At 53.5% G+C, this 26,516-nt stretch overlaps 8 protein-coding genes across 8 annotated transcripts; 5 read left to right on the top strand and 3 right to left on the bottom strand.

The window, feature by feature from the left end:
- Positions 1–347: 347 nt before the first annotated feature.
- Positions 348–1,634, bottom strand: PV09_07017 (uncharacterized protein; the record flags this gene model as incomplete). The annotated part of the gene is made up of 2 exons (XM_016360731.1): positions 348–1,499; positions 1,557–1,634. 2 exons carry the CDS (start codon positions 1,632–1,634, stop codon positions 348–350), a joined length of 1,230 nt encoding a protein of 409 aa, XP_016211408.1.
- A 391-nt stretch (positions 1,635–2,025) lies between these two features.
- PV09_07016 (uncharacterized protein) lies at positions 2,026–4,453 on the top strand. Its single transcript, XM_016360730.1, has 3 exons — positions 2,026–2,193; positions 2,305–4,149; positions 4,207–4,453. The coding sequence occupies exons 1-3, from the start codon at positions 2,113–2,115 to the stop codon at positions 4,249–4,251; spliced, it is 1,971 nt and encodes a 656-aa protein (XP_016211407.1). The 5' UTR covers positions 2,026–2,112; the 3' UTR covers positions 4,252–4,453.
- Positions 4,454–8,211: 3,758 nt separating this feature from the next.
- Positions 8,212–8,913, top strand: PV09_07015 (uncharacterized protein; the record flags this gene model as incomplete). Its single annotated transcript, XM_016360729.1, has 2 exons — positions 8,212–8,396; positions 8,517–8,913. The coding sequence occupies 2 exons, from the start codon at positions 8,212–8,214 to the stop codon at positions 8,911–8,913; spliced, it is 582 nt and encodes a 193-aa protein (XP_016211406.1).
- A 130-nt stretch (positions 8,914–9,043) lies between these two features.
- PV09_07014 (uncharacterized protein) lies at positions 9,044–12,889 on the top strand (the record flags this gene model as incomplete). Its single annotated transcript, XM_016360728.1, has 1 exon — positions 9,044–12,889. One exon carries the CDS (start codon positions 9,044–9,046, stop codon positions 12,887–12,889), a length of 3,846 nt encoding a protein of 1,281 aa, XP_016211405.1.
- Positions 12,890–13,889: 1,000 nt separating this feature from the next.
- PV09_07013 (uncharacterized protein) lies at positions 13,890–14,918 on the top strand (the record flags this gene model as incomplete). The annotated part of the gene is made up of 2 exons (XM_016360727.1): positions 13,890–14,087; positions 14,159–14,918. The coding sequence occupies 2 exons, from the start codon at positions 13,890–13,892 to the stop codon at positions 14,813–14,815; spliced, it is 855 nt and encodes a 284-aa protein (XP_016211404.1). The 3' UTR covers positions 14,816–14,918.
- Positions 14,919–16,515: 1,597 nt separating this feature from the next.
- Positions 16,516–18,761, bottom strand: PV09_07012 (uncharacterized protein). The gene is made up of 2 exons (XM_016360726.1): positions 18,354–18,761; positions 16,516–18,299 (listed from the first exon to the last, which is right to left on the bottom strand). Exons 1-2 carry the CDS (start codon positions 18,473–18,475, stop codon positions 16,685–16,687), a joined length of 1,737 nt encoding a protein of 578 aa, XP_016211403.1. The 5' UTR covers positions 18,476–18,761; the 3' UTR covers positions 16,516–16,684.
- Positions 18,762–19,936: 1,175 nt separating this feature from the next.
- PV09_07011 (uncharacterized protein) lies at positions 19,937–21,349 on the top strand. The gene is made up of 2 exons (XM_016360725.1): positions 19,937–20,905; positions 20,958–21,349. Exons 1-2 carry the CDS (start codon positions 20,032–20,034, stop codon positions 21,038–21,040), a joined length of 957 nt encoding a protein of 318 aa, XP_016211402.1. The 5' UTR covers positions 19,937–20,031; the 3' UTR covers positions 21,041–21,349.
- On the bottom strand, positions 21,305–23,983 carry PV09_07010 (uncharacterized protein; the record flags this gene model as incomplete). Its single annotated transcript, XM_016360724.1, has 2 exons — positions 21,305–23,759; positions 23,808–23,983. 2 exons carry the CDS (start codon positions 23,981–23,983, stop codon positions 21,305–21,307), a joined length of 2,631 nt encoding a protein of 876 aa, XP_016211401.1.
- Positions 23,984–26,516: the final 2,533 nt, after the last annotated feature.

The raw sequence follows: 26,516 nt of genomic DNA, 5'->3' as shown, positions 1-26,516 counted from the left end.
AACACGAGCAGACTCCATCAGGCTAGAAGAGCGAGGAGAGAAATTGAGAGCACGCTCGGCTCGTGGCTTAACAAAGCACCGACATACTAGATTGGACGTCAAAAGCCCCCGGAGGTCGATGGATGCCGACGACAATGAGGTGCTAATAGACCCAGCAGTGGAGACAGAGGAGCCGTGCGAGAATGGACCGCTCGTGCGTTTTGAACTTCTGTCCAGGTGCAATGAAATGCTTCGCAATGCTCGATGATTCGTGACATACGCCGCCTCCACTTGTCTCGGCGTCTACGTTGTTGAGCACAGGATTGAACTGGACGGAAAACGGATCCGAAATTGAGACTGGTTTTTTTTCACGTGAAATATATGCTGAGCACCTCCAGATGGGCTCTCCATTCCACATCCAGCATGCTTTTGATTTCCGTGTAAAGCTCTTTGGACCATGCCTTAAGCCACCAGCATACTCCCTCCACGCCTCTCAACAAGGCCGTCCAATACGCCACTATGACAAGAGCACATGGGTCTTTTTGCTCGAGCAAGCATATCATGTCCTTCGTAAACCGGGCAGCGAAGCCAAATATCATGTCGTGCCATTCAGGACACTGTGCGACCCGAAAGATCTCGTGAAGACGGTCCGTCTGGAGCTGGTAGATTTCAGCACGTTGGAACGATGATACTGTGGCTTTCCAATGCACTGAAAGGCAGTCAAGAGCGGTGTGTATGTCCGCAGGAACGGGAGGAAGGATGTTGTAGTCTGGCGAGGCGACCAAAGCGGCGAAACCGCGCTTCTTGACTGCATACGCCATATCCTTAGCTACTACACGGGTCCCCGAGGAGATGTTTATTGCAGTGAGAAGGTCATCTAGTTTGGGCGTCCGTCTGCCGCTCAGCTGGCGCTCCGCGTTCTGGCATGAGGACGCATCGCTGCCAGGGAAGCTCGAGGCGGCGAAAAGGTTTGCATCCAAGGGCAAATGGACGGAGGCAAAGGCCCATATGGTTAGAAGAATAGAGCTGGCGAATAGCAACACACAATTCTCTTCTGAGGGCGATTCCAGCATGGATAGCAAGTAGGGGATCAGCTGGGAGCCTTTGCGCTTGACGAACTCTGTGTAGGCATCATGTTTCGCAGAGCAGACACCCAAGACGAGCTTGTGCATCGCGGCTGTCGCAAGTAGCGCGTCAAGGAAGGCTGGGTGTTCGAGGGCCATGTCGAAGAGATCGTCCTTCCAAAGAGCCGCTGCTTGGGGACGCAACATGAGCGTGCTACATGTTTGTGTCGCGTAGAAATGCGTCAGTTCCAGATCGATGCTTGAGAACAAAGTCGGGCAGGACTGGATGGCTGAGCTTGAGTAAGATCTGTTCCTAGGAGAGCCCAGACTGGACTGAGAGGGCGTTGTTTCGACAGTATTGCCGTTGGACCGGGCGATGTGCAGATGGACTTCGGTGAGCGAGCAGACCTGCTTACGACGCACGCACGCGGAGCACGCGGGAGCTGCTTGATCACACTAGGGCACGTTACTACATATATTGTCTAGACATTGTAATGGATGCAGCACTTGTACCTTTACCCTTCGCGCTTTACATTGCGCACAACCAAGGCGGGATTTGGCGTGAGGCCGACGTGTAGTCGAGACCGGCATGCTGGAGCCAATGCCCGTCGTGTGAACAAGACATAATAAAGACAACACTGAGAAGCACCAGACCTATGCTGGCGAAGACAGTGAGTGCTACAGAAGAGAAGGAGAAGCGATAGCACTTCTGCTGGTCAGACGCCGGGCAGATGAGAGAAGGCGGGGCAGCCACAACGCTTCGTCGTCGCGCAGGTTCCTTGCCCGCGAGGCATGAATGAAGGGCCAGTAGAGGCTTATCACAGGCCTTCGAGTTTCCAGGAAAGTCACGGTTCTATCGTTGCGGGCATTGCCATCAAGACGACGCATTCTCTGGTGTTGCGCACAGTGCCTTAATGGGCGAAAGCGCGGGCTTTCCCGGGCGCAGCGCCGACAGACCAGCCAAGCTGCGTGCTCGAGCTGCCAACCTGCCATCGACGCAACTTTTTCGCCTCCAAACCACTTCATCCATTGCGATCCCGACGCAACACTTCATCGGGCGAGGAGCGGGATGCTGCGCGCCTCAATCCGTAGTAGAGCCCTCACCGGGGCTCTGGCTGCGCGCAGTCAACGCCAATGGCTCATGCTGCAGGTTCGTTCTACGCTCCCTCGCATCCATATCATGACGTGCAAATTGCTCGCATGACGACGGTGCGGTAGCCATTGAGGCTGTGATGGCAGCGACTGACATCTGTGTCTGCAGCAGCAACGATACTACGCTGATCCGCCAGTCAAACAAGACACTACCGCCGGCGTGCCCACTTCTTCAATCAGCCAGACGACCAGGCCCGCCGAGCCACCCGTCATCGAAGCAGAGAACATCCCAAAGCCTCCCCCATCTCCTGAGGAAGTCAGTGTTACAGGCGCGGCACTCAACAAGACTCCCCCCGCATCCACGCCGCTCCCGCCGACCGGCACAGGCTCTGCGTCCGTCGCGCCACCACCACCCCCTCCGCCAAAGAAGACCGGCCGCCTCCGACGGCTGCTTCTCTATTTTGTGATTCTCTCCGCGCTGGGCTACGGAGGAGGCGTGTATGCATCGCTAGTCAACGACGACTTCCACGACTTCTTCACCGAGTATGTGCCCTTTGGTGAGGATGCTGTGGCATATTTTGAGGAGCGTGAATTCAAGCGGAGATTTGCACAGACGAGCTCATCAAAGTTGCATCAGCAGGTGAGGGGTGAGCCAAAGGTAAAGATTGGAAGCCGCTCAGGCGTGTCAGCCTCTGTTGCCAAGGAGCCCCAAATGAGCGACTTGGGCACGTCCGGAAGGCACATGAGCGCGGTGGAGGATAACCATCCCCAGAAGCCTGCCGTGCCGAAGAAGGAACCGGAACAGCGGGAGAATAAACCACTGCCCAAGGATACAGCTCCCTCTGAGACTGCTAAGGCGACGTCGAAGGAAGAGCCAAAGGAGCCAGCGCCTCAGCCAAAGATGGTCGAGACTTCGGCTCCGCCTCCACCCGGGCCAATTCCTGCAATTGACAATGTCAACATCGAGCTTGGGACTGAACCCGTTGTCCAGGACGTAGTCAAGATCATCAACGACATCATCACGGTCATCAACGCCGACAACGCCCAGTCCAAGTACGAATCCACCATCAACACCGCAAAGGACAACCTCAAAAAGGTTATCTCTGACCTGAGCATCTTGAAGGCCACGGAGCAGAAGGCTGCTGAGGACAAGATCAACGCCCTGCACACTGAATTTGATAGCATGGCCAAGGAACTGCTGCGTCGTCAAGACGAGGCCATCCAGAATCAGGAGCTGCGTTGGAAGGAAGAGTTCGAGGCCGAACAAGCCAAGCTGCGCGAGGCCTACGAGGCCAAGCTCAAGGCCGCATCTGAGGAGTCGCAAAAAGTGTACGAGCAGAAACTCAAGAATGCGCTGCTCGAGCAAGCCATCAGGCTGCGCAAGGAATTCGCGCAGCAAGTGCGTGACCAGGTCGAAGCTGAGCGTGCCGGCCGCTTGGCCAAGATTTCCGAGCTCAGCGACGAGGTTGCCGATCTCGAGAAGCTGACTGGCGAATGGAACGCAGTGGTAGACGAAAATCTGAAGACCCAACACCTGCTCGTCGCCGTCGAGGCGGTTCGTGCCAAGCTGGAGAACGCAGACAAACCTGCTCCCTTCATCTCGGAGCTTGCGGCCCTTAAGGAGGTTGCGCAGGACGACCCCGTTGTCAACGCCGCGATCGCATCCATCAACCCCGTGGCATATCAGAGGGGAATTCCAACCACTGCGCAGCTGATCGACCGCTTCCGACGGGTGGCCGCAGAGGTGCGAAAGGCAAGCTTGCTGCCCGAGAATGCGGGCGTGGCGTCCCACGCAGCCAGTCTACTGCTGAGCAAAGTGATGTTCCGCAAAGGCGGATTGCCCGTGGGCGACGACGTGGAAAGCGTGCTGGCGAGAACGGAGGTCCTGCTCGAGGAGGGACACTTGGACGAAGCAGCACGGGAAATGAACGGGTTGAAGGGCTGGGCAGGACGGCTGAGCAAAGACTGGCTAGCGGACGCGAGAAAGGTGTTGGAAGTGCAGCAGGCCCTTGATGTGAGTGCTCTTCGATGGACTTCTCAACACGTCAGCAGCTAACATGAGCGGACACAGGTCATCGCGACGGAAGCACGACTGCGGAGCTTGCTTGTAGACTAGACATTCTGCACAAGACGTCTTTTGCTACTGCGTCGGATACGGGAATGAGGTCATAGCAAGTACTTGAAAATAAAAAGAGGGACCGGTTTCTGTCTGTCGGAAGTGCAGAACGGTGGGTAGAATTCTGTATATCATAGACCCCTGTCTTATAGGTAAATTTTCTTCATCGCGTACATCCACAACCAACATGCGTCGACCACAATGCTCCCTTTGTCCTGCCCTCAACTCCGCCTTCGCTCTTGTTTCGTGCCCACCACCCAGCGTATCCTCATCCTGTTAAAACACTTTCCTTTTCTTAAGGCGTTCAACAGGCAGAACGATCATTTGTGCGACCGGATAACGCTAAGTGACACGCCGGAAACACCACAGCATGCGATACTTGCCGCACTAGAGGTAACTTAAATGTCTTACCTGGGACTTCAATATATAGTCTCGTCTCGTCCGCGTCCCGTTATTGAATCCCACGGCGCAGTGCATGAAGGGACGATCTGGAGCGTACAAAAGCGCAGCGCAACCCTGAACCTCTCTCACGAACAACATACATAGCCCTAGCCAGACGAGCAGGGACAAGCGCAAGACACCAAAACCGTAGCGTAGAGGACCGATACTCCAAGCACACAGGATCTGGACTCGAGCAAAGGCACCGGAGCGCTGTCTGCGCCATGACTCTTGTTCACGGCGCCAATCGTGTGCGCGTGGCCGTCGCGAGCGCCGGACTGAGCGCGGGTGTGGAGCCGCACCGAGCATCCCAGTGCAACGACGCCGGGCGCGGCGCCACGCTCCAAGGCAGAACACAAGGCGTCTTGTCAGCAGAGCGACCTGCCGCGAGGAGTCTACCGACGATATGCGCAGGATGTGGCGGCAGGCAGCCGGTGGCTGTAAGAACATGCGAGCATCCTGGAGGGCGATCACGGACCCGTTTCCGCCAGCCGGATTGCGGGGACGACGTTCTGGCGCTGCGAGCGCGCCCGTTTCTCTTTTTTATTTTGGAGGGGGGCGCCGGCAGCTTGACGAGGACAAGATCCTGCGACGCCACGACGGCCACGTGGGCCAGCGTCGCCGTCGCCGTTCGAGCGGCCTCGTAACAAGGACACCCCGCAACCACGCGCGTGCACCTTCTCTCACCGCGGAACCAGGCTCTGCTGCGAGTGCAGAGATCGCCGATTCGCCCCCGTGCATCCAGCGTGAACCGCTTTGGCGGCACATCCGCGTCGATCAGGTAGGCACATGAACGAGCTGGAGGACGGCAAGACGCGTTGCTGCGTACCCCGTGGGGGCTGGGCGTCTGAGATGCCGTGCGTGGGCGCTGTGCCATGTGAGACCGTGTCCCAGGCCGCGAAAAGGGGCCGTTGAGCAACGGCGGACTTGGGAAGAGACGGAGTCGAGCAAAGGTGAGGGAGGAGGTAGAATAGACCTGAGGGCGCGACTGGCGGTGGGAACCACACCAGAGCCCGTTCCGTAGGCCTACGTCGACATGAATCTTGTGATTCTGGGCCGTGGAGATGGCGCCATTCGTGCGTAAGTGCTCGTTGCCGACCGTCTCTCTCTCGCTCTCTCTCTGTCACTCTCTTTCTCCCTCTCCCTTTCTGTCTTGCTACTTCTTCTCTTTTCGAAAAATGCACAGCAAGAAAAGACATGTGACAGAGCACGAAACGCGCCACGTTCAAAACGACTGCGCCCGGCGCGTCGCCCGACGGAGACAGAGTGCCAGGCACACTCGAGCGAGCCAAAATTAAGGCTTCTCACACGACATGTTGGCCTTTCTGCTTTTTTTTTTGGCTTTGAACGGTGCCGTCGATGCTGACGCCAGACATGCCAGACCTAAAGCGAAAGAGGCTGATGGACCGGCCGGGAATCGCGTAGTGGCTAGCGTGCGATTGGCCTGTCGAACTTAATTGATCTCCAAAGCGCGCTCCGGTTCCTAAGCAGAAGGCGGACTTGGGAACACGATATCGCAGCGGAGCAAATCCTCCTGAGGACAGCCTGGAGCGGCCGGAAGCGCATTGAGCATTGAACGGCTGCGAGCATTGTGTACTGCAGGGCGAAGGAAGATCGTGTCCTTTGGCACCCATCGCGCGAGCCTTGGGCCGCTAAGGCTGGCTGACCGTGCGAGATCTCGATCCATCATTCTCGAAGATAAGCAGATGTCGGGGTAGAGAAGCATGAAGAGGGGGATGCTGCTCGGGTGTCGTTTCAAAAGCTGGCTATGGCGTCGATGGGCATCCACGCGTCCGGCTCTATACATCCGGAGGGCGTCATGCAAAAGAGCGCTGATCGGAACGTGGACATAGACATTGCAAGCTCAAACAACAACGAAGAAAAAAAAATTAATTAAAAATTGGTGCAGTTCTCGTCATGGCCTAGAACGGTTACTCGTGCAAGGCAACATGGCTCTGAATATGACAAGAGCGACTTCTCATACGTATGTCTGAGACAGCCAAGCAGAGGGTAACAAAAGTCTTGTACACTTCACCGATCAATGAAAGGCTTCACAACGTGGCGCTTGGAGAAAAGAAAAGAGAATAAAGAGGATAAAGGCGAAAACCGACGAATGAGGGGCGGCAAAATGTGGTTCGACTGCGGATGGGCGGCAAATCGTGGAGGCTAATCATCCTCGCATCCTCGTAGACTGGGGGGCTGGTTTGGGAAGCTGTGCTGAAATATAAAGATGCATGATCTCTCTATGTGTGTACATGAACTCTATTGTGACGTCGCTCCCACCGCACCGGTACTCGACCTAACCGTCAGCACGCCGGCAATTAGACATTACTTGCACCTTGTCTCGCGTGGTCGTTCTCTCACCGTTTCGGGATCACTTTGGTACTCGGGGAGGGGGAGGGGGAGGGGCTCCCCACGCGGGGTGGCATCCTGTGCTAGACAAGATCTGGTGTTAGATAAGATCAGGTGTGATAGCCGCTGGTTTGAGCGTCGCTGGACCTGGGCTCGTCGTTGTTGGTCTGTCCGCCGTCGTTATGGACGACTGGCGTTGTCGAGCCTTGGCCCTTGGGGTTCGACATGGGCAGCTTGGGGTGTTGCAGCGTGAAGAGCTCGACCAGGGCGAGCACGGGTTCGGGCTGTTAAAGCTCTAGAAAGCCTTGTCCGTAGGTGTTCTTGTTGGATGGTTGTGGTCTTTATTGGCCGCCGTTACACATGGGGGTGCAATGGTGGATGTTCAGGGTGGTTGATGCTTGAACTGTTCTGTCCACGCAACGATCAGGAGGAAGAACTGGCATGCAACGACTCTTGAAGGGGTTGAACTTTGGGGAAGGAGGCTTTTGTTTGGTGAGGGGGCCAAACACCGGTGTAGCACCGTGATTTAAGTACGCCTCCGCTTCATTCTAAGGCGCTCGGTGAGGAGGGTCCAGTCTGGGCTCCTCTCGATCTCAAATCCACTCCATCGCCGGAGGCAGTACGTACCCGGAGGCTGCTTCAAAGTCTCAGTTCACCCGTCAAGGCTGTCTCTTCGGCAGTATTGCCACAACCAGGCATGTTGTTGTACTTCAGATCCTGTAGAAACAGCGCGCGCCTTGTGCCAGTGCCAATGAAATGTCGCTCTTCCGGGAGCTGAAGATCAGGAATCGAGCCACGCGACTATGGGAGCAAGGTACAAGGGAGAAGGTATACGAGTAAGTGTACATTCGAGCAAGGGCACGACGAAGCCATAATAGATAAGAGTTATGCTGCACCCTGGCCAGCTGCTCCACGGTCGAATGTTTGCGGGGTCAGACGGAAATGCAACTACATGTCGTCAGCGGAGGACGATGAATCAAACGGACTGACAAGCAAGGCCACGCTGAGCTGGGGGCGAGGGGGAAGGGGGAAGGCCGAGAAGACACGGCGATGGGATCTGGAGCGGGTGCTCGGGCACGGCGCTGTCGCCCAGACGGCCGGGCCGAGCGCTTGTTTGGTCAGAGAACAAGGAGCCAGAGGGCAGACGCGGTGGCAGCACGGCATTCATTCATGGCCGCGCACGACACGCTGGAGGACATCCAGGCAAAAGGATTGTGCGACATCCGAGGTGAAGGCGCCGAGGGTACATGGATGGTACCGCCAGGCAAGCCGCCGGGCACAGGGCAGCACAGCGGCCACCCAACGGCTGGACGGCGAGCAGATGACACGCATGAGCAGCAGGAGGTGAGGCTCGCGTAAGAGACGGGTGGAGCAAGGCGGACGGCTCGAAGCGAAGGTCATTTCCGCGCGGGGACAGCAAAGGACGGCGGCGGGAGGCTATAGCGGGCAGATGCTAAGAGTCGGGTGGCGCACAGCACGCGGGCACTCGTGTACTTGTCGACGATCAAGGACGCTGGGCCGCGGCGACAGGCGGCGTGGGAGACGGCGACGGGTGCACGACGAGCGCGCGGGCGGACTGAGCAGGACGTGGACGAACGAGAGATCGCAGGCCGGCGACGGCTGAGGCGTGGAGGAAATGTGGGGAGCGACCGGCTGGCCGCGTGCAGAGGGGCCGCGCTCCGGCGTGCGGCGCCGTGGGCCACAGCCAGAGAGAGCGGCGCTGGCACATGCGCGCTGCTGCGGCGTGATCGTCGCTCCGGGCGACGCCCAGCCATCTTGGGACTCTCCAGCGCGTCTGCCAGTCCATCGCCCTCGCCCCGTCCTCGACAGCCCGTCCTGCCTTTCGCCCTCCTCCGGCCCACGCACGGCTGAGCTCGACTGTGTCGGCGTGGATGGGCCATGCGTGCTTGGACCTCGCCGCCTGCGCCATGCTCCTCGCCCTCGCTCTCGCCCTCGCCCTCGCCCTCGCTCGCCCCCTCCAGCACGGAGAGCCGACTGCACGATGACGACGTCGAATCGCTCCAACCCAGAGCCCTCCGGCCGCTCGCCAGACACTCGCCTCGACTCGGATGCGCGGCCGCACCCCACACGTCGTGAGGGCGATGCCCGTCACCATGACACGCCCAGTGTCGTGCATGATGATGGGCGCCACGATCATCCGCTCCCTCAAATTGCCAACATATCCAGTCCTGACACGCCTGGGGGCCCGCAAGGTGGACGAATGCCATCGTCCAGTCCGCATCCAGGAAACACAACGCCTGACTCGCATCTCGAACATGGGCTCCGCGTGGAGAAGCGTAAACACCGCGCTGCCGGCTTCCTGCTGCCCTCCGCTCTGCGCGATGTAAGACGTCATCGCAGCCGTGAGGCCGGCGGTTCCAATGCCAAGGGCAAGGACAAACTCCCTGCCAATGCCACATCTGCTGCCAGTCATTTGGCTTCGCCCGGCAGATCGAGCGGAACGTCGATGCGGAGCTCGCCGCTCGCCCAGGTCGTTGTGAGCCCACGCACGAGCTATGCGGACGTGGGCAGGGCGAGGCCCTCCACGGAGGTAGACAGCAGACCAGCTAGCCTGGCCAGCAGCTCGCAGCCCAGGCCCAGCAGCGAGTACCCGTCCACCGTGGACGAGGCGGTGGCCGGTCAGCAGCATTCGGCGGCCATAGATCCTGCTCAGATTGTGAGCATGGCGCTGAACCTGAGCGAAGGCCGGAGGCGACATCTGAGTGCTGGCCAGCTGCTGCAACACCAGACGGGCGCCGCCAGACGTGCCACCTCCGTGGCCATGCCTTCGCCCGGCGTGCTGCAAGGCAGCTTTCAGACCGCCGGTCATTCTGGCAGCCTCGGCCAGGCTCTGCGCCAGCAAAAGCGAGGCTCCAGGAATAACTCGCCTTCTTCAGGCAAGGGGACGCCGAAAAGGCACAAATCCGTCGTGCAGCCGTTCATGTCGCCCGAGCCGACCTCAGGCTCCTACGCGTCGCCCGACATATTCTACAGGTTCTCTCCGGCGACACTGGCAAGAGTAGAAAAGGCACGGCAGTACATAGAACTGTCGGTGGAGTACAGGCGCTTGCTGGACTATCTTCCTCCCTTGCGTCCGGAGTCTAGCACTTCAGGACAATATGAGCTGGCCACGCACAGCGTGCCTGGTACGCCAAATGTGGAGATCACGCGAAGCCCCACTGCGACAGGCAATTCCAAGCCGGACTTAGGTCGCACCTACGATCCTTTGCAGCTGATCAGAAATCGCAAGCTGCGCATGCGAAGTCGGATCTATCTGAATCCAGATGTCGAGCGGTTTTCAAACATCGACACCGTCAGGAAATGGATTGACGAGGTGGAAGATGTTTCACATCGGCCAGACTATCGTGGCACCGACAAGGTACACCTTCCATTACTTACGGATGACAGTAGCTCCATCATGGCGGTGGCTGGGCATCAGAGAACCGACAGCACAAATCTTCCCAAGCGACAACGGAGCGATTGGTTCTTCACGCCGGCCGAACATCTCGCAGATGCATACTGGATGGAGCAGGACTCCAACAAACGTCTCATTGAGAATAGGCTTGGCAATAAGATCTTCCCCCCGCTGGCGACTGCTGAACTCTCTCAACAAAGAGCAAGCTACGAGAGTCGCCGTAGCCATCGTAGTTTGAAGGGTTCGATCGTCACCTCGAATGGATCATTTGAGCGACAAGAAAATGTGAGCGAGGAAGACAATGACAGCATGCGCGGACGCAGGCAGCACACGCGAGGCCACAAACGAGACGAGAGTAGAGGCCGACTGAAGCAGGTTTGGCAGAAGGCAAGACGCAAATCACGCAGCTCATCCTCCGGCCTCTCGAGCTCCGACGAGGGGCCATGTGGTCCACCCAAGCGCAAGCCTATGCCACGCTTGACATCTGCAGGTGACAACATTGGGTCTTTGGATCTGCATATGAATCAGCTTCTGAATGCACAAACCCCCGAAAAGACGTCAGATCTTGTCTCGCCGGACACACCAAACAAATGGGGTGACGCCGGGACAAAGCCTCAGCTTGCAGATGTGGAACACAAATACTCTGATTCCGATCACATCCCACCGGAAAGCGCCGTAAAGGGCGGCGGCCGAAAGGGAGATGTTCGAACGCCCGATTCGTTGAGAGGAAGACGTCGCGTGGGCAATGAATCACGGTCGTCTTTTGAGGATCTTTACTCCACTGTTCCAAACTCTCCTGCGCTAATCGCGGAAGCACCGTCCATCAGCATGGATTTTTCACCAGCAGGCAGTCGTGCTGCGTCACCCCCAAGGAGGTTAGGCAAGCCATTACTCCCATTCATGCGAACCGAACATCACAAGTCGAGTAAAAAGGGCGCGGGAAGAGACGACGGTCATCAAAGTTCTAGGCAGACCAGCGCTGAAGTCACCTCAAATCCCCGTGACAGTCTCGAGGTGCCAACTACTGTGGATCACCAGAAACTTCTTCGCCACAAAACCAACACTAGTGTGCACGACTTCACGGTCGTCGACGGCAAGGAGCCGAAGGAGCCGAAAGAGCCAAAGGAGCCTCAGTCTGCAGTCCGAAGATTCTTTAAGGGCGGGAGGATCGGAGAGATAGTGAGGAGTGAGAGCACGAAGATGACGGGCCGTGGTCGCAAGCGTGACATGCCTCAAGGTGACGGCAAACTCCATGAGCAAAGTTCCGAATCGGAGTCCATGGATGAATCAGACACCGAGGATACAGAGCTGAACTCGAATAGAGACAGGCCTACTTTGTCACATCGATCTACCACGGGCTGGTCAACCAAGTACAACAGTGATAAGCTTCCATCCTTCCGCTCCGCAAAATTAGACGGAAGGGACCGACGTGGCTCTGATCATATAACAAAACAGCAACGCGAACTCCAAAATAACCGTTCTCCAAGGTTCGATTCTCTCGCACCTCCAGGGCTCGACCTCACTCGCATCAGCAGCAGCACATCGAACTTTGCGGATATCAGTCGCGTGAACACAAAGGCCAGCGAGTCCTCGCGCGAGGACCGTCGCAACGCGCAAGCCTTTGCCTCTCACAACCGTAATCGTTCCCGACTTGGCTCGCGTCTCGAGGCCATTCTCGACGTGCCAGGCACAGTAGTCAGCGGCAATCTTCCGGTAACGGGCCTTGCGGAGTACAGCAACGAGAGACCGCCGGCGCGACCAAGCATGAAGGACAAGCGGCAATGGAGTATCAGCGACAAGCCACGCTCACATTCTCGTGGTCCTCCCGAAGCAACGTTCGACGCAGCGGAGATCGCCCGTGTCAAGGCGCTGCTCTTGTGCTCCGGTATCAAGGCCTCGGTGATTACAGCCCGTGCAGATCGGCCCCGTCTCCCCCAGCCCGACTTCCTAGTCAAGGCAGCCGAGACGTGCAGCACCGAAGTCACTATCGTCAAACGCAGTGAGGAGCACGTGCTCGCCGCTAAACTGCTCACCACACACCTAGAATCCGAGACAAGCGCCCTCCACGAGGACGCGGAGCGCTTCCTGGAGGGACCGGCAAACAGACTAAGGAGGGACCTTGAAGACATAAAGGAGGCGGTGAATCAGTGCATCAAGACGGCGCAGAATCTGGGAGATTCGTGCATAGGCTTTGGCTCTGAGGTCACTGGGCAGAGGACGCTACAAGTTCGACAGGTGGTAGATCAACTGGAGAAGCTCGCGAGAGCAAGGCGGAGGCGACTAAGATGGTTGAGACGATTGGGCTTTGGGCTCGTGGAGTGGGGGGTCGTGCTCTTCATGTGGTGGATATGGCTACTGGTCGTAGTAGTCAAGATGGTCTGGAGTGTGGTGCGCGCCGTGGGTGTGACCATCAAGTGGGTTCTCTGGCTATGATTCGCCCGAAGCCCAAGATTCGCATACTTTTTTCTCTCTCGTTTATTCTTCCTTTCTCTTCCTTGTCTTTTGGGCTACCTTTAATTTTGACTTCATCGAACATATACCCATGATCGAAGCAAGCACGGCGTTTCTGGGTCTTTTGCGGGGGACATATACATCAACAGCGAGCCATAGCCAACCTGCAAGAGAAATAATGATGCTGCTTCAGAAGGCAACTTTTGGCCATGTCTCTGTGCCCGTGGATTGCTCGTACATCACCTGTGCTGTGCTTCGCCATCTCGAGTCTGGTGCTCGTCAGACAAAGCCAAGAACGATGCCCGGGTCCGAAGCGAAACAGGCAATGCGATACTTTGCCCGCGCGCATTCCTCGCTTCCGCCTCGCATGGAAACCATTCTGAAACTTCGCAGGTGAAACCACCGCGGCGCGTCAAGCTCGTTTCTCATGCCGGCCGCCCCGGAGAGCCGAGGTCAGCATCTTTGTTCCAGTACGAACACGGCCGCTCTGTGAATTATTCGGCGCGTGTGCAGATGCAGCCATCTGACCGCCAAACGGTCGAGGTCGCTTGTCTGAGGAGCGTTCAAACCCGCTTCGGAGACCGTCACGCTCGGCACCGCTGCGACAGGAACAGGTCAATGGCGCCGTCACGTCGATCGTAAGACACTGCTCCATGGATGAAGGGCTACGAGTTTTGCTTGGACTAGGTGCTGATCACCTTCTTTGCGACCCCACGGGTCTCCCTTGCGCGGACGAAGGGTTGCTGCCATGTTTCCCGTTCTCTCGTCTCACATTTCTTACTCCCACCTTCCCGCGAGACGGCTGTTTGAATTGCAGGCTTGATCGGGCTTGGGTCCAAACCAACAGGTCCTCTCGCTGAGGTTGGTGCACGATGGACTGCGGATTGTCTTTCTTTCATCTGCTTCTGTGGACGGCGAACAAACCCGCTCACCTTTTTTCGCCAAATGTTCCGGTCACAACACCGCCGCGAGACATTAGAGAATGGCCATCGCAACGTACGAGCAGGTCCCTCTTGGACCGCCGTCGCCCCGAGCCACGGACAAGCATGGCTCCCCGCCAACACCTGTCACGCCGAGCTGTGAGAAAGTGGAGCTGCGGAAATGGGGAAGGCCCGCGTCCAGGCGTGCGAGCGACGAGTTGGGGGAGGACCCGTTGGAACGACTGCAGAGGGACGATTTGGTACGTTGCGTGGCGACGCGTCGGATTCGCGCATCCGCCCCCGTGCGCTCTTGACGTTGACATCGTCCCAGGAGCTGAAGCGACGCATACGCGTTCTGAAGATCGTGTCGCGGGTGACGGCGGCGTGCCTGTCGACCGCCGTGCTTGTGCCGCTGGCGATCACGATACACAAGTTCCTCTCCACCCGGGACCAGTACATGGTCGTCACGAACGAGTCGGCCGGCGGCGAGCCGGTCCGGCGCACGGCCTGGGCGACGCAAAGCGAGACGTGGCCCACGTACATGTACTTCGGCATAGCCGTCGTCTCGCTCGTGTTCAACTCGTCCATCTTGATCGCTTACCTGCACAGCATCCGGTCCGCGAACCGCGTCGCCACGCTCGGCACGGCGTTCAGCGGCGCCGTGTTGGTCTTGAACCTGGTCATCTGGGCCATCACCGTCGCTCTGTACAAGCGTCGTGCCGAGATCACACGGGACGGCAAGCACAACGATCTGTGGGGCTGGACGTGCTCGCCGGCCGCGAAGTTGCTGCAGCCGGCTTTCAAAGAGCAGATCGACTTCGACCGGTACTGCAACATACAAGCCATATCGTGGTACATTGGCCTCGTGCAGGTGGGATCCCTGCTTCTGACCGTCGTTCTCTACGTGCTTGCACTCAGAAGGCTGAGAAGTAAGAAAGCCGTAAGGCAAAGTCTGAGCGCGAGGAAAAATAGCATGGTCAATTCGTGACGATATCGTGCCCTTGAGACGTGAAAGAAACAATTAGCTTAAGAAAAAGGTTCTCTTTCGGTCTGCCTAGGCAAACAATGCTTGAAATATTGGTTCTTTTTTATTTTTTTCCCCTTCTTTTTCTGGGTTCGGCGCGATCGATCTAACCTTGCGAGCTTCTTCCCCTCTCTGATAAACTTGACGCATGTCCATCTCCCGGTTGGTGACGATTGCACACTTTTCTTGCGTCTGTCCAGCGTGAACGAAGACCTTCGAACAGACCAAAGCACTCAAGCGTTACGAAAATTCCATTCATCGTCAAAGTAAATGTGCTCTGCAGAATTTAAAGTGCCGACATGCTCATCACTCGTCGTGTGTTTCAACGGCGACTTCGCCGTTTGCTGCAGATCTGTTTCCTGCGCTTGCAACCTTGGTCGGTTCCGCCGTGGATCCTGACGCGCCACCGTCTATCTTTTTCTTTGCTTGTTGAGTGAGAAGGAACATGTCGTCTTCGGCAGGTTCATTCCCGTAATCCTGCAATGAGATCGTCATAGTGCAAGAAGTCAAGCCATATATGCTTCTTCATGGAATACAGCGTGATGAAAGGTTGTCGGCAAATATCTTCCTCGTTCCAGGGGCAAGTCTGGAGTTCCTTGAGCTGCTTCATCCCTCGGATGACAGCGGATGATGTGTGTTTTCAGTCTGTAAAGATCGGATGAAAAGGTGCATCCATTCCGATGACGCCTCCTCATTTCCTGTGCCATAGAAGACCATATCTGCGCCGTCATAGCACTAAGATGCGTTGATTCTGCGCCAGAAAATGGTTAGCCCGTTTGCAGAAGCCCCCTGCTGTAAAAACACTAAAAATTCGAGCAAAGTCTCCCAAGAGACACAGCTGGGTTGCAAAGTTGTAATATTTCGTACGTGCTCGATCGCTTTCGAGAATCTCGAACATATTTCTTAACGCCACGTAGCTGTCTTTACGGCTATGGGTTCCATTCGGATGACTTACTTTTGCCATCTATGCACGGATTGTTTTGACTGCTTGTTCCGTAACACAGAGGACTGTGTCAAACGGCGGTGCTCCGGCCAGATTCTTCGCTCTCTCATCTCAATATTTTCCTCCGGATCTGGCACATACTTTCCCTGACAGCTTGTCATTCGTATCGTCGCTTTCAGGGGCGCTTTCAACACCTTGAAGCCGCTGCCTTAAGGAATCCGTGTCTGAAGGCTAATCTTTGGCCCTTTTGAAATCATTCGCAGTTACTCGTATCGGATTTACTTTCGGTTCACAGGCCAACCTCTACACAGGTGTCTCTGGCGACGATCCTCTCGCCCTTCTTCGTCAACCAAGTCAATGTATCCTCATACTCTCTGCTGCAGACCGTGTTTCAATACCGAGGAATTTATTCTGAGCTCTCATGGATGGCATGACTTTTTTGTGTCGTAATACTTGTCTAGATGGGTTTTGTTCTCTGTTAATCTGGAGGAGATGCTCAGATGGACCAGTAGAGAAATGCAGTGTAGTGTCTTTTTCTAACTTGACACGGTTACCTGCCGACATGCGCTGGAGTCGTGGCTTGGATAAACTACGCCGCCTATTGCATTTTCAGCACACATTTAAAATGTCGTAAATGTGCATAAAAGGAGCACACCGCTCTGTGTTGAAGTTAACAAGGACATTGCCGGACTGTGAACTCCTTTCAGAAGCGATAAAACAAATCACGATCATGTCCGGGCAGCAGAAATCGACAGAATCAACAGTAAATTTGGTTGATACAATTGCTACGCCTGCATTGACTCCCTGTGACTTGGTATCTATTTTCCCAAAAACTCTCCAATAATGGACTATATTCATGGTCATTAAAACTTTTACAAATGCATCAAAGCTCAGTATTCGTGATACGCGGCTTTCTTGGTTTCTTGGCCATGGTTGTACCCTTGTTGCGAAAGCGGCGAAGTGAAATGAGTTGTCATCAACGTGGGATTTGGAGCCGGCGTCACCGAAGGTGTCACAAACGGCGTGGAGTGCTCGCTATGGGCCTCTGACGCTGCAACTTCGTTGACAGGTAGTTCAACCGGTAAAATCCCCTGGTAATTCCGAGCGTCCAGCTCATGGCCGAGTGGTTTGTGTTCGGAATAGAGCTCATGCTCAATTCTTGTGCCTTCGGTTTCGTGAACAACAGTGGCATCCCCGTCAAGCTGCGCAACCTTCTCGCGTTCCTCGCGCTGCCGCGTCGAGTCAAGTTCGTGTAGTTCCTTGGTATTTTGCTGCCTTTTCTTGAACACACAGAACCAAAGGACCAGTCCAAGTGCAATGACTATGATAGCCGCACTTCCTACAGCAATTCCAGCTATCGCTCCTGTGCTCAGGGAAGACGAGCTTCCAGCACCTGCAACGATTGCAAATTTAGCTGGCAAAGACACAATATCCTCCGCTACATCACTGCCAGGATAGGCTGCTTGATAAACAGAAAAGTTGAAGTACTCATAATTGGCCACCACGTACGCATTTTGAAAGAACGCGCGGCCTAATGTATACTCAGAGCTGTCGTTTGCACGTTTCAGAGGAAAATATCGGCCTCCGCTAGGCGAGAATGGCGCCTGGGACTCCAGATCAAATGCTCCGTAGGGCATGTCGATTTTGACGCTCTCACCACTAGCTTGTGGACCCAGAGTAAAAGTCACTGTGGGATTCTGCTGCTGTAGCGCTGTGTGTAGAGTATCTGACACCAGGTAAAGCTCCGCCTCGGCGTCGTAAGTCAGATTAAAGGCGGTTTCAAAAGCTTGACAAACAGATACAGGGAGCCAGATCGTAGGGATCGCGGAGTCGAGAAACGCGAAAATAGGTTGGCTCAGAAGTTTTGTCGATCCGGTATCGATACTCTGTATGCTAACAAGGAGATCCCTTGAGATGTCCGCTCCCATAGTAAAGCTGACGTTGTTTTCAACAAATCGACTTTTGTCATATCCTCCTAGAACCAAGCTGCCAGAGATCGACGGGTTGTTATTATAGTAGCCGGCTGTATAGCCATACGTCAATGATGGAATCTTTGACTGGTTCTTCAACAAAGTCATCATGCTTGGTGTACTCTGTGTTAAGCTAGTAAAGTTAACCGCCCAAGGATTCAATGGCAGTCCTCCCAGATAGAAGTCTTTCGTAGCGATGCCGGCGATGATCGAGGAATTCAAACTAGGCAAGTTGTCGCCCGGCCAACCCAAGGTCATAGTATCATATCCGTATATCCCATTGCCAGAATATCCTAGAGGTGCTTCCGCGATCAGAGACAACTCATATAGGCCTTGCTGTTCCCATGTACTTGTGCGGTTGATTAGGAAGAGAGAACCGCGGCTATCTCCGCAGTTCGAAGGATCGCTAGAGGTGCAGCCTTCTGGGACGACGGTATATATGGCACCCTCTTGGGTCATCGGAAGAACTCTGATCTGCTGGGCAGGCGTGCCCACTTGAATCCCAAAAGAGCTCCATTTGCCGTCAATACCATCCCTAAGTCGAATGTTAGGTTTGCACTGCTAGTCTCTATCACGGCGGTCTACCTACCAGTACTGTGTGGGCGGTACACTGATGGGAGAGACCGCTTTCGCTGAATCTGCAGCATTTGTGCGTGTTGACAGGATTGCGGCTAAGATCGGCCACAGTCTGGGCCTCTTCGGGAGGAACATAAGGAGGAAACGACCGTGCTAATCTGCTGCATGTAGAACAGAGAGAGAACAAAGATGAAGGACCGCGCCAGCAGAAGTTCAGGTCGACCGTCAGCTTTGCATTCTCGGCATTTAGAGTGCGCTGGGCTCGGGGCATCTGCTGGCGGCGTTCTAGAACCATCAAGCTATAGACTCAAACGAGAGCGTTGTACTTGTAGATCAAACATCCGGGTTAAGAAACAGGTGGCGAATGGTCTTGCGTCTTGTGTTCTTATTGAGGCCTGGAGACGGATATACCCAGCCTATGATAAAGGATGCTTGAGGTTTGGCGATACGAGGTGTCCATCGCTCAACGCCGAGATTCCTCCAGCGCTGTTTTTATTGGTTCGTGATACGAGCAGTCAAGGCGTTCGCTGCAAGGCAACACATGGCCATCAAACGATTTCCGCACAGGAATCATAGAATATTTTCGAGGAAGACAAATCCAATGTACCATTGAAAAACGTCCGAACAATGGTCATGGATTGAGCATGCCATGATACTTCGCCAACTTGTTGTCCTTTTAGACTCGGCCCTTGTCTAATCACAGTGCGAATTTCGATTCAGCAGAGAACGTATTTTTCAGGTGTGCTGGGTCTCTTTTCTGAGTTTCCATGTCCGTTTCTTATACGTGTGCTTGCTGTGAATGAACGTAGGATAGATTTATATCTGGATGCGGTCCTGCCCTTCGGTCCTACTTCTCCGCCTTCATGGCATGTTGCGCGTGCCGTGGATTACGCCTGCACAATTGCGAGCATTATGGCGGGATACAAAGCAGTGTAGCAAATGCTTGAGACCATAGGGCTGCAGATGAACGCTGTGCTTTCGAATAACTCTCGCGCTGTATATCTTCTTTCTATGTTCCTGCTTTACCCTCTGCGTTCTGATAGCAAATCCCTCTTTACATCATGAGGCTTAATCCATTGGACGGTGTAATCCGCATTTGAGGGGCAGTTTTTAAATTACTACAGTATTGCTTCAATTCACTTTGGCGCTGTGTCCTCATGATCAGAGGCACAACTCATTCTTGGACCTCGTTCTCTTCTGCCTCCGATTGAAATAGAGTCAGGATGATGTGCAATCCACTTCGACAGGTGCATTGGCGGTTTTGTCTGCCGTTATCTCGAATTTTGTCTCTTTAGACCAAACGGGACAGAGCCAACATGAAATAGACAGGATCACTTCCACGTAAAAATGGGATTGTGGGACTCAACGTAGGACACGAATACTGCAGCGTTGCAGCGATAGCCATGCACAATGGTTCCCCATCTGACTTAGTAGGCCGACACCGTCGTCATAATACCTGTGCAAGCTTCAGCCGTGGCTTCGAACATGCTCTTTATTGGTCAAGAGAAGTCGTCCGCGATGCTGGAGTCCCCTGTAAAGAATGATTCAGGAACGCGTCCGAGCAAATTAAACGCGTCGTGGGTCGCAACATTGACATGATTGTAAGTTCTTGTTGCCTAAAAAATCGTAAATATCAGCGCTCGGGAAGCTATTCAAGATTCTTGCAACCGGTTTGACGATTTTCGCTCAGCATGTCGACAGAGATCAAAAAGAGAGGCCGTCCGAAGAAGGTGGTGAACGAGGTGCCGCTTTCTGTGGAGGATTCCCCGAAGCCGGCGAGCGCCAGATCGAGCAAGACGTCGGTCGCCAAAAGTTTGGCATCAACATCATCGAAAACTGCGGCAGTGAAGAGCAATGGGATCGGCAAGACAAGCAACGCCAGGAAGCAAGTGTCAGAGGATATATCGCAACCCGAAAAGGACACAGAATCCGTGAAGAGCTTGCCGGCCAAGTTGAAAGAAGACGCACCAGCTCCGCCGACAGTTATTCAGGCGATCGCCATTGAAGAGTCGAGGATCCTGAAAGAGTTGGCGCAATCAGAGAGCAAAAAACAACGAAAGCCAGTTCATAGGACAAAAAAAACGGCCATTGTCTCGAAGTCGGAAGTAGCAGCACCTCCTGCACAAGAATCGACGACGACGGCGTCCTTCCTCGAACCGACAAACACGTTGGCAGTGGGTCTGCCGATTCCTACCTACCAATCCACCATGCAAAACGTCGGTCATCAGCCGCTTTGCCTGCCATGGCTACCAAATCCATCCCAACTGCGACAGACTGCTTACCTGTCAACGACTACTACAATGCATGCGGCGAAAAGGAAGCTGCCTTCCGTTAAGGAGGTCAACCGATTTGTCGTGGCGGAGCAATCGTCGCGAGGCGGTCCAGGCAGTGGTGCGATAAGATCACGAGCGCAGCAAGCTGCTGAGGAGACACGGGGAGGTGGTGCACAGTTTACCCAGCCAGGCGAGTTGCCAGCGAAATATAAGCCGGCGTTGAGAAGGGTTCAAGCAATCATAGTGGCATTGCCTATCGTAATTGTAACAAGTTACATGCTTTATGAGCGATGTCAGTAGCGCCTTTTCTTCGCGCAGTGCTCGGGACTAACATTCCGCAACAGTAGTCTTAGGGGTTGAGCCAAAGAAGCTGCCTCGATTACCATCAGGCAGCGAGAACAGGACTCCTCCATCATCTAAGCCCTAACCTCCGCGCAGGCTTAATAAAATCATGTATTCCACGATCCCAAGTCTAGGCGAGTATCTAGATCATCATTGATGCCATGTTAGCGAAACACATATGCACCGCAATGAGATATATGCCGTTTATTCTCGTTGAGAGCTTCGCACAAAATGCTCGCTTATTAAAAATGCTCGAATATCCATCAAATTGAACCCGATTCTCGAACTGTCTTATTTTTGATACGGGCGTGGCAGCTTTCACTAAAATTTTATGTTCCCCCAGCTGTGCTTAATTCACACCATGCGCGGCGAATATCCGTACCACTAATGCGTTAATTTCACACAGGGTGGTTAAGCTGAGCAGCGCGGCTGGCTGGTTTGACGAGTTCAACCGTGTTGAGTCTTCAAGTTTTAAGTGTGAGGATGACAGTGATGACTGCAGTTTGTCCGAGATGTCTATTGGCAGAAGAGAGTCTGTCATCCAGTCATCCGGCGGCGGCCGGCCTAACGCCTCACAAGTCATTTGAATCCATTTCGTGGGTGTGACAGGTGTCCCGCACCTTGATGACGGCGATGTTCGAGTTTCGTTTTGACTAGCGATCCTCTGCATTGATGATGGTACAGAAGAACATTCGGATGGCGCTAATAAAGTTGGATCGGCCAAGAATGCATTGTCGCAGTTCGGGCAAATGCTCGTGGTTTGATTGTCCGTTACCAAGTCCATTGACGTTCTAATTGCAGGGAGTACTCTATTAGTTGTAGCACAATTGCTCATCTCGGTGAAGGGCTTTCGCGTAGCCCCCGAAGCGTTCGACGTCTCTGCTACTACTATGCCTAGCATGCGTCTAACGGTGGACTTAACCAAATCTATTGCCAAATCTGAATTAAAGATGTCGTGCTGCTTTGGCTTGGAGAATTTGGGATTTTGCGTCATGGCTAAATCTTGGGATGGAAGCGCGAAGAAAATCCGATCTGATAAGGATTCCGGAGTTTCCGCAGCGAGCTCCAGGAATTTGTTCGTTAGATCGGAAACGACTTCTCGGACGTTTTCAAGCCTAGACGATAAGCCCTTGTCTGCTCTCATTGCCTTGATCGTGATCGTGGACAAGATCCAAAAGAGCCAAGCCACCGATGCAGTCTTGTTGTTGTCCAGGCAAACCGGTACACATGAATCCAATGACGAGGTTGTTACACTCGACTTGAAGCTTCTGGCTATTCCGCAATCGAACGACTTGCCATACCGGCGTTCTAGGAAGAAAAGGAACAGAACCATAATTTTCAGACGCTCGGAACTCCAGATAGAAGGCGATATAAAGTCCAGAGATGACCATAAGTGTTCAAATTCAGCTCCAGAAGCCGATAGGAGCTGGTTGCGACACCAAAACATCGCATTCAATAAATCTTTATGATGTTTTCTAGCGAGCACCATCCATATCTGCTTTATGATCATTCGAACCTCTTCCAGGAGTCCCTCTTTGCGTTTGTGATCTTCGTTCAGAATGTGACGATTCATTCGTAACAAGCCGAACGCATAGGCTCGGAGGATCTGGTAGTCAGCATTGAAATCCAGTTTCAATCGGTCCTTGCTCATAATGTCACAAATCTCGCTCAAATGGGAAACTCGGTCGAGCTTTGGCAGCTGCTCAAAAGCAATACCACGGTGAGTTCCGGCAGCCACCAAATCCCCTTGCTTTGTGCAGATGTCTGCCAAAAGCATGTGAATAATGGGTCTATTATTCTCCCCGTAGATATCTAAAGCATCGTTAACGTAGCTTTCCAGCGTCATACGCGCAGTTTGTAGCTCGAGTGGTGTTTCAGCGACGCGTGCACAGGCTTGAAGTTCCCTGAAGGACAATTGGTGACATCTTCCGCAAGGGCATTCCTTGCCAAGTTCCAACCGTTTCCAAACGTTGTAATGCAACTGGAAGGCAGGTTTTGACATCGAAAATACCGAAAAGATGTCGGCCGCATCTCTCAGAGAGCAAATGTCATCCCATGGTAAATCTGATATCTCGTGGGCGAAAAAAGCCGACCCTTCGAAGTCGTTTGGCTTGGACGGTACAGAAGAGCATTGGAACACAACTTCCCTGTCCCTTCGAGAAGCTCGCAGCCTTGTTTTGCACGACAAGTCGAGCGTGCAACCTTTCGATGTCGCACTGGTAGTGTCATGTCGTGTGTGTTTCTGATCTGGTTTCGCTGCGGATGTAATTGCTTCAGCGAAGCAAGCATCATATGAGTCCCTACCAAGGGATGGCATCGCGAAAGAAGTGTCGTCATATTTAAATCTCTTCGTTGATGCAGGAGAGCCTTGCGAGCTTAGGCTTGCTGGTCTCTTGTGAGTCAAATCATTGAAGAGCTGAGCTGAAGCCGCCGACGGGTCACGTTCGTTGAGCGAAACACTCCCAGATAAGAACAGCGCTTTCTGGTCGACATGAGCTTGTGAACCCCACGCAGAACCGGTTTGATCAAAATAATTATAACGATCGCACGTAGCTGGCACATCCTTATTCTCGAAATCAGGTATCACACTGGATTTCGCTGTCTCGTCAAGTCTCCAGCCTTGATCTTCAGAAGTTTCATTTGTGCGCGCGTCCAAATCTTGACATTCAGCATCTGGTACTCCGTCGTTTCGAGAATCGTTATCTCGGACATGATCAGCGTGCCGTCCAGAACTTCGGGTCTGTCGGCTCTCAGTAAGCGTCGTCTTCCAAATAGTATAGATCCTGTATTTGTACTGATGCAACCTGCCGGAGTCGGTCAGTATCGACTCGGGCTGTTCTTGTCATACGTACTTCGCAAAGAAATTATGCTTGTCCTGCATATATTTCCGAACATGTGCCAAGCTGCCTCTTTGGCACTCTCTTAGAATAACCTCTTTGTGCTCATCCCACACTCCGCTATCTAGGCGGTTGTTTCGTGGCTGGACGGGATTTAAACTCCACACATAACGGTTAGAGCTAGTTGCCATCGAACCTTCGACACCACGAGGCTACTCGTCAGGCAATCAACATGAGTTTTACGTGAAAAAATAATATCAATAGAAATTTCATCGAACATGTGTTCTAGAGTAAAGGGAAACAATGCCATTTTTTAATCATCCGTAAGTGCTTGAGCTGAAGCTAGATTGAGAAGTGCAAGTGTTCAATCCCGGCGTGTTGGCCCCGACTCGCCAACCTTACAAGCCCAGAGGATAGGGTATCTTCTCACATTGCATGTTATTCGACAATCCTTTGCAATCATTGGTGCCACCACGGTCGACTGAACGACCTTTCTGATGACAAGCCTTCGAACAGTCCAAACTCCTATCTAGGCAAGTGGAGCAAAAGACCACTCACCGGAAGATTGGCTGGCAAGGATGATCGTTTGCGAATTGATTGCAAAAGCGACAAGGCGCCTGCATGTTCGGACAGACAGCGGTCGTCCCGATTTCATCGCCTCGTCAGCCTTTGTGGCTACGCTTTGCTCTAATCCGGAAGAACCAGCCATATCGTTTGTGAAACTCGACAGGTCGGTCGTCAAGCCCAACGCCGATCCTTACCAAGAACCGCACCTTTCGTTGTCGATCTTTCGAACGCGCATGGAAGACGAAAATAACGTGGCTTTCAAGACGACTCGTATGTCCTTGTAGGGTTCGACTTTGAGGCTGAAAATACGCGGAACGTGCCGCTACAGTGCGGTCGGATTGTACCGATTATTCATGAGCCAGTATTCTTGCTGTAGCGATGCTCGAATCCGAACTCCTTTTTCTCCCATTAATTTGGCTGACCTCTTAGTAGTAACGCCTATCGGCTCCTACTACAAATATCGTCATATCCAATACGACACCAGTCAATAACCAACAATGAACATAAGCAACTGCAAGCACGGTACCAAAGCCAGCAGCAGGAGGATGCTGAATATCGAGACTTAAGGCTTCTCAATCGCCTGCAGAGACTTATCCAGGCTAAAGATAATGAGCACATCCAGTCGATTCACTCTTGAAAGATGGATTATATAATATGCTTGATTGCCAAGAGACTCGGGTTAGACAGATATTCTTGATATGCTGATGCGATACGGCTGTAAATCAATTTATCTTTATAGCCCCACCGCACTGTACTCCATATCTCAAGCTGTAACCTGCAGGCTCGACCTGTGCCCTCGACGACCTTTGAAATTCCAGGAGCATGCAAAAATTTGTTCCACTTGATGGCATTCTGCTCGCTACGAAATCATTATCGTCAACCACGTTCTAGTTCTAGGTCGCCCTGAGCACCAAAGTCTCCAAAGGCAACGTGACGGATCATTCCAAACACCTCATGGTCATGAACGCCTTTTACAAATTGACGTCATTTCCGTCGTTTCGCAACTAGAACATTCTCTGGCTTCGTCCTTGTTTCGATAGCCAAAGTACCCAGTGCCTCGGACCTGGTGTTCGAAACGGCGTCAGATGAATCCAGGCAAGTGCTCGGGCCTACCCTAATCCGGCCAGAAAATGATATGTATCCAAAATATTTTTGCAAAATCGAGGGGCCAAATTTGAAGTGTGTGCTCTTCGCATTGCAGTCGCAAAACCCATCGCAAGACCCCAAGTGGCGTTGCCAAAGGAGTCACGCGGAAGTAGCTTGTACAGTGCGTGATCTGTGCACTAGACACGGTCGGTCTCTTCAATTTCCAAGCGCTTAGGAAGTAATTTTTTGTTATCCCTAACTTTTTGCCTTCAATACTCGGTCGTGGAGCAAGCAGAGAACGGCAGAGCCTCTATTAGCGAGCGGTATGGAAAGCCCAATAGCTTGTTCGCAAGCGTTGGTGCACCTACTCTAATGATAGAAGATAGGACGGTCATGAGGGGCATCCTAACACATTGTTGCCAAGCCTACTCCTCAGCTTAAACCATTGCAGAGGTACAAAACATAAATAGACAAAAATCCTTGATCCCTGAAGAGCGGCACATGCTTAAGCCATTTGAACTGGTGCAGACGTAAGATTGGTTTTAAAACCAAGTCGGCCTTTGCAATAGACTTCGCTGCTGCTGGGTGATTTGCTACCCATCTTGACGGTCTAGAGCGTGTGGAGCTTTTAAATCGCTTGTGGTAATTTTTATTTCCTCAGAGAACGCCAACACTTTATCCGTCATGGAACTTGCTGTGGCTTCGTGTTAAGTCAGTTTTGTGACTTTGGATATTTCAGTCACACCTGTGTAACCACAGCGTACGTAAGGGCATGCAAGAGCAAGAGCATGAATCAAAAGATTAGCACGTGAACTGAGGCTCCATCCCTACCGCACCTCAGAGATGTGGTCGTCAAGCATGTTAAACTCGCGACAGCAAAAGCGAAGAATATTCAGTTTCCACGCGTCAAAGGTATAGGTGAAAGCGGACAGTATTTTTTTGCTCGAAATCTCTCTCATGCCTGCCTGATGTCTCTGTAGTGGCTCTTGAGCTGGCTCATAGATCTCCAAGTATCGTTTTAGCGCTCTCCTTGCCCGGATCCCCGCCATTTGTCAAAGATAACGGTTCGTT

This window comes from Verruconis gallopava (genome assembly GCF_000836295.1).
Source record: "Verruconis gallopava strain CBS 43764 unplaced genomic scaffold supercont1.26, whole genome shotgun sequence".
In the NCBI taxonomy this organism is placed as follows: domain Eukaryota; kingdom Fungi; phylum Ascomycota; class Dothideomycetes; order Venturiales; family Sympoventuriaceae; genus Verruconis; species Verruconis gallopava.
Note: the sequence above shows the minus strand (reverse complement) of the source record. Positions and strands in the feature narration are given on the sequence as shown.

Excerpts from the sequence above, each read along its gene's own strand:
- PV09_07016 (XM_016360730.1), top strand. The coding sequence starts at position 2,113 with ATGCTGCGCGCCTCAATCCGTAGTAGAGCCCTCACCGGGGCTCTGGCT. Across the intron at positions 2,194-2,304 it reads GCCAATGGCTCATGCTGCAG|CAGCAACGATACTACGCTGA; the intron begins GTTCGTTCTACG and ends CTGTGTCTGCAG. Across the intron at positions 4,150-4,206 it reads AAGTGCAGCAGGCCCTTGAT|GTCATCGCGACGGAAGCACG; the intron begins GTGAGTGCTCTT and ends GAGCGGACACAG.
- PV09_07012 (XM_016360726.1), bottom strand. The coding sequence starts at position 18,475 with ATGTTCCTCCCGAAGAGGCCCAGACTGTGGCCGATCTTAGCCGCAATC. Across the intron at positions 18,300-18,353 it reads GTACCGCCCACACAGTACTG|GGATGGTATTGACGGCAAAT; the intron begins GTAGGTAGACCG and ends CATTCGACTTAG.
- PV09_07011 (XM_016360725.1), top strand. The coding sequence starts at position 20,032 with ATGTCGACAGAGATCAAAAAGAGAGGCCGTCCGAAGAAGGTGGTGAAC. Across the intron at positions 20,906-20,957 it reads TTACATGCTTTATGAGCGAT|TAGTCTTAGGGGTTGAGCCA; the intron begins GTCAGTAGCGCC and ends ATTCCGCAACAG.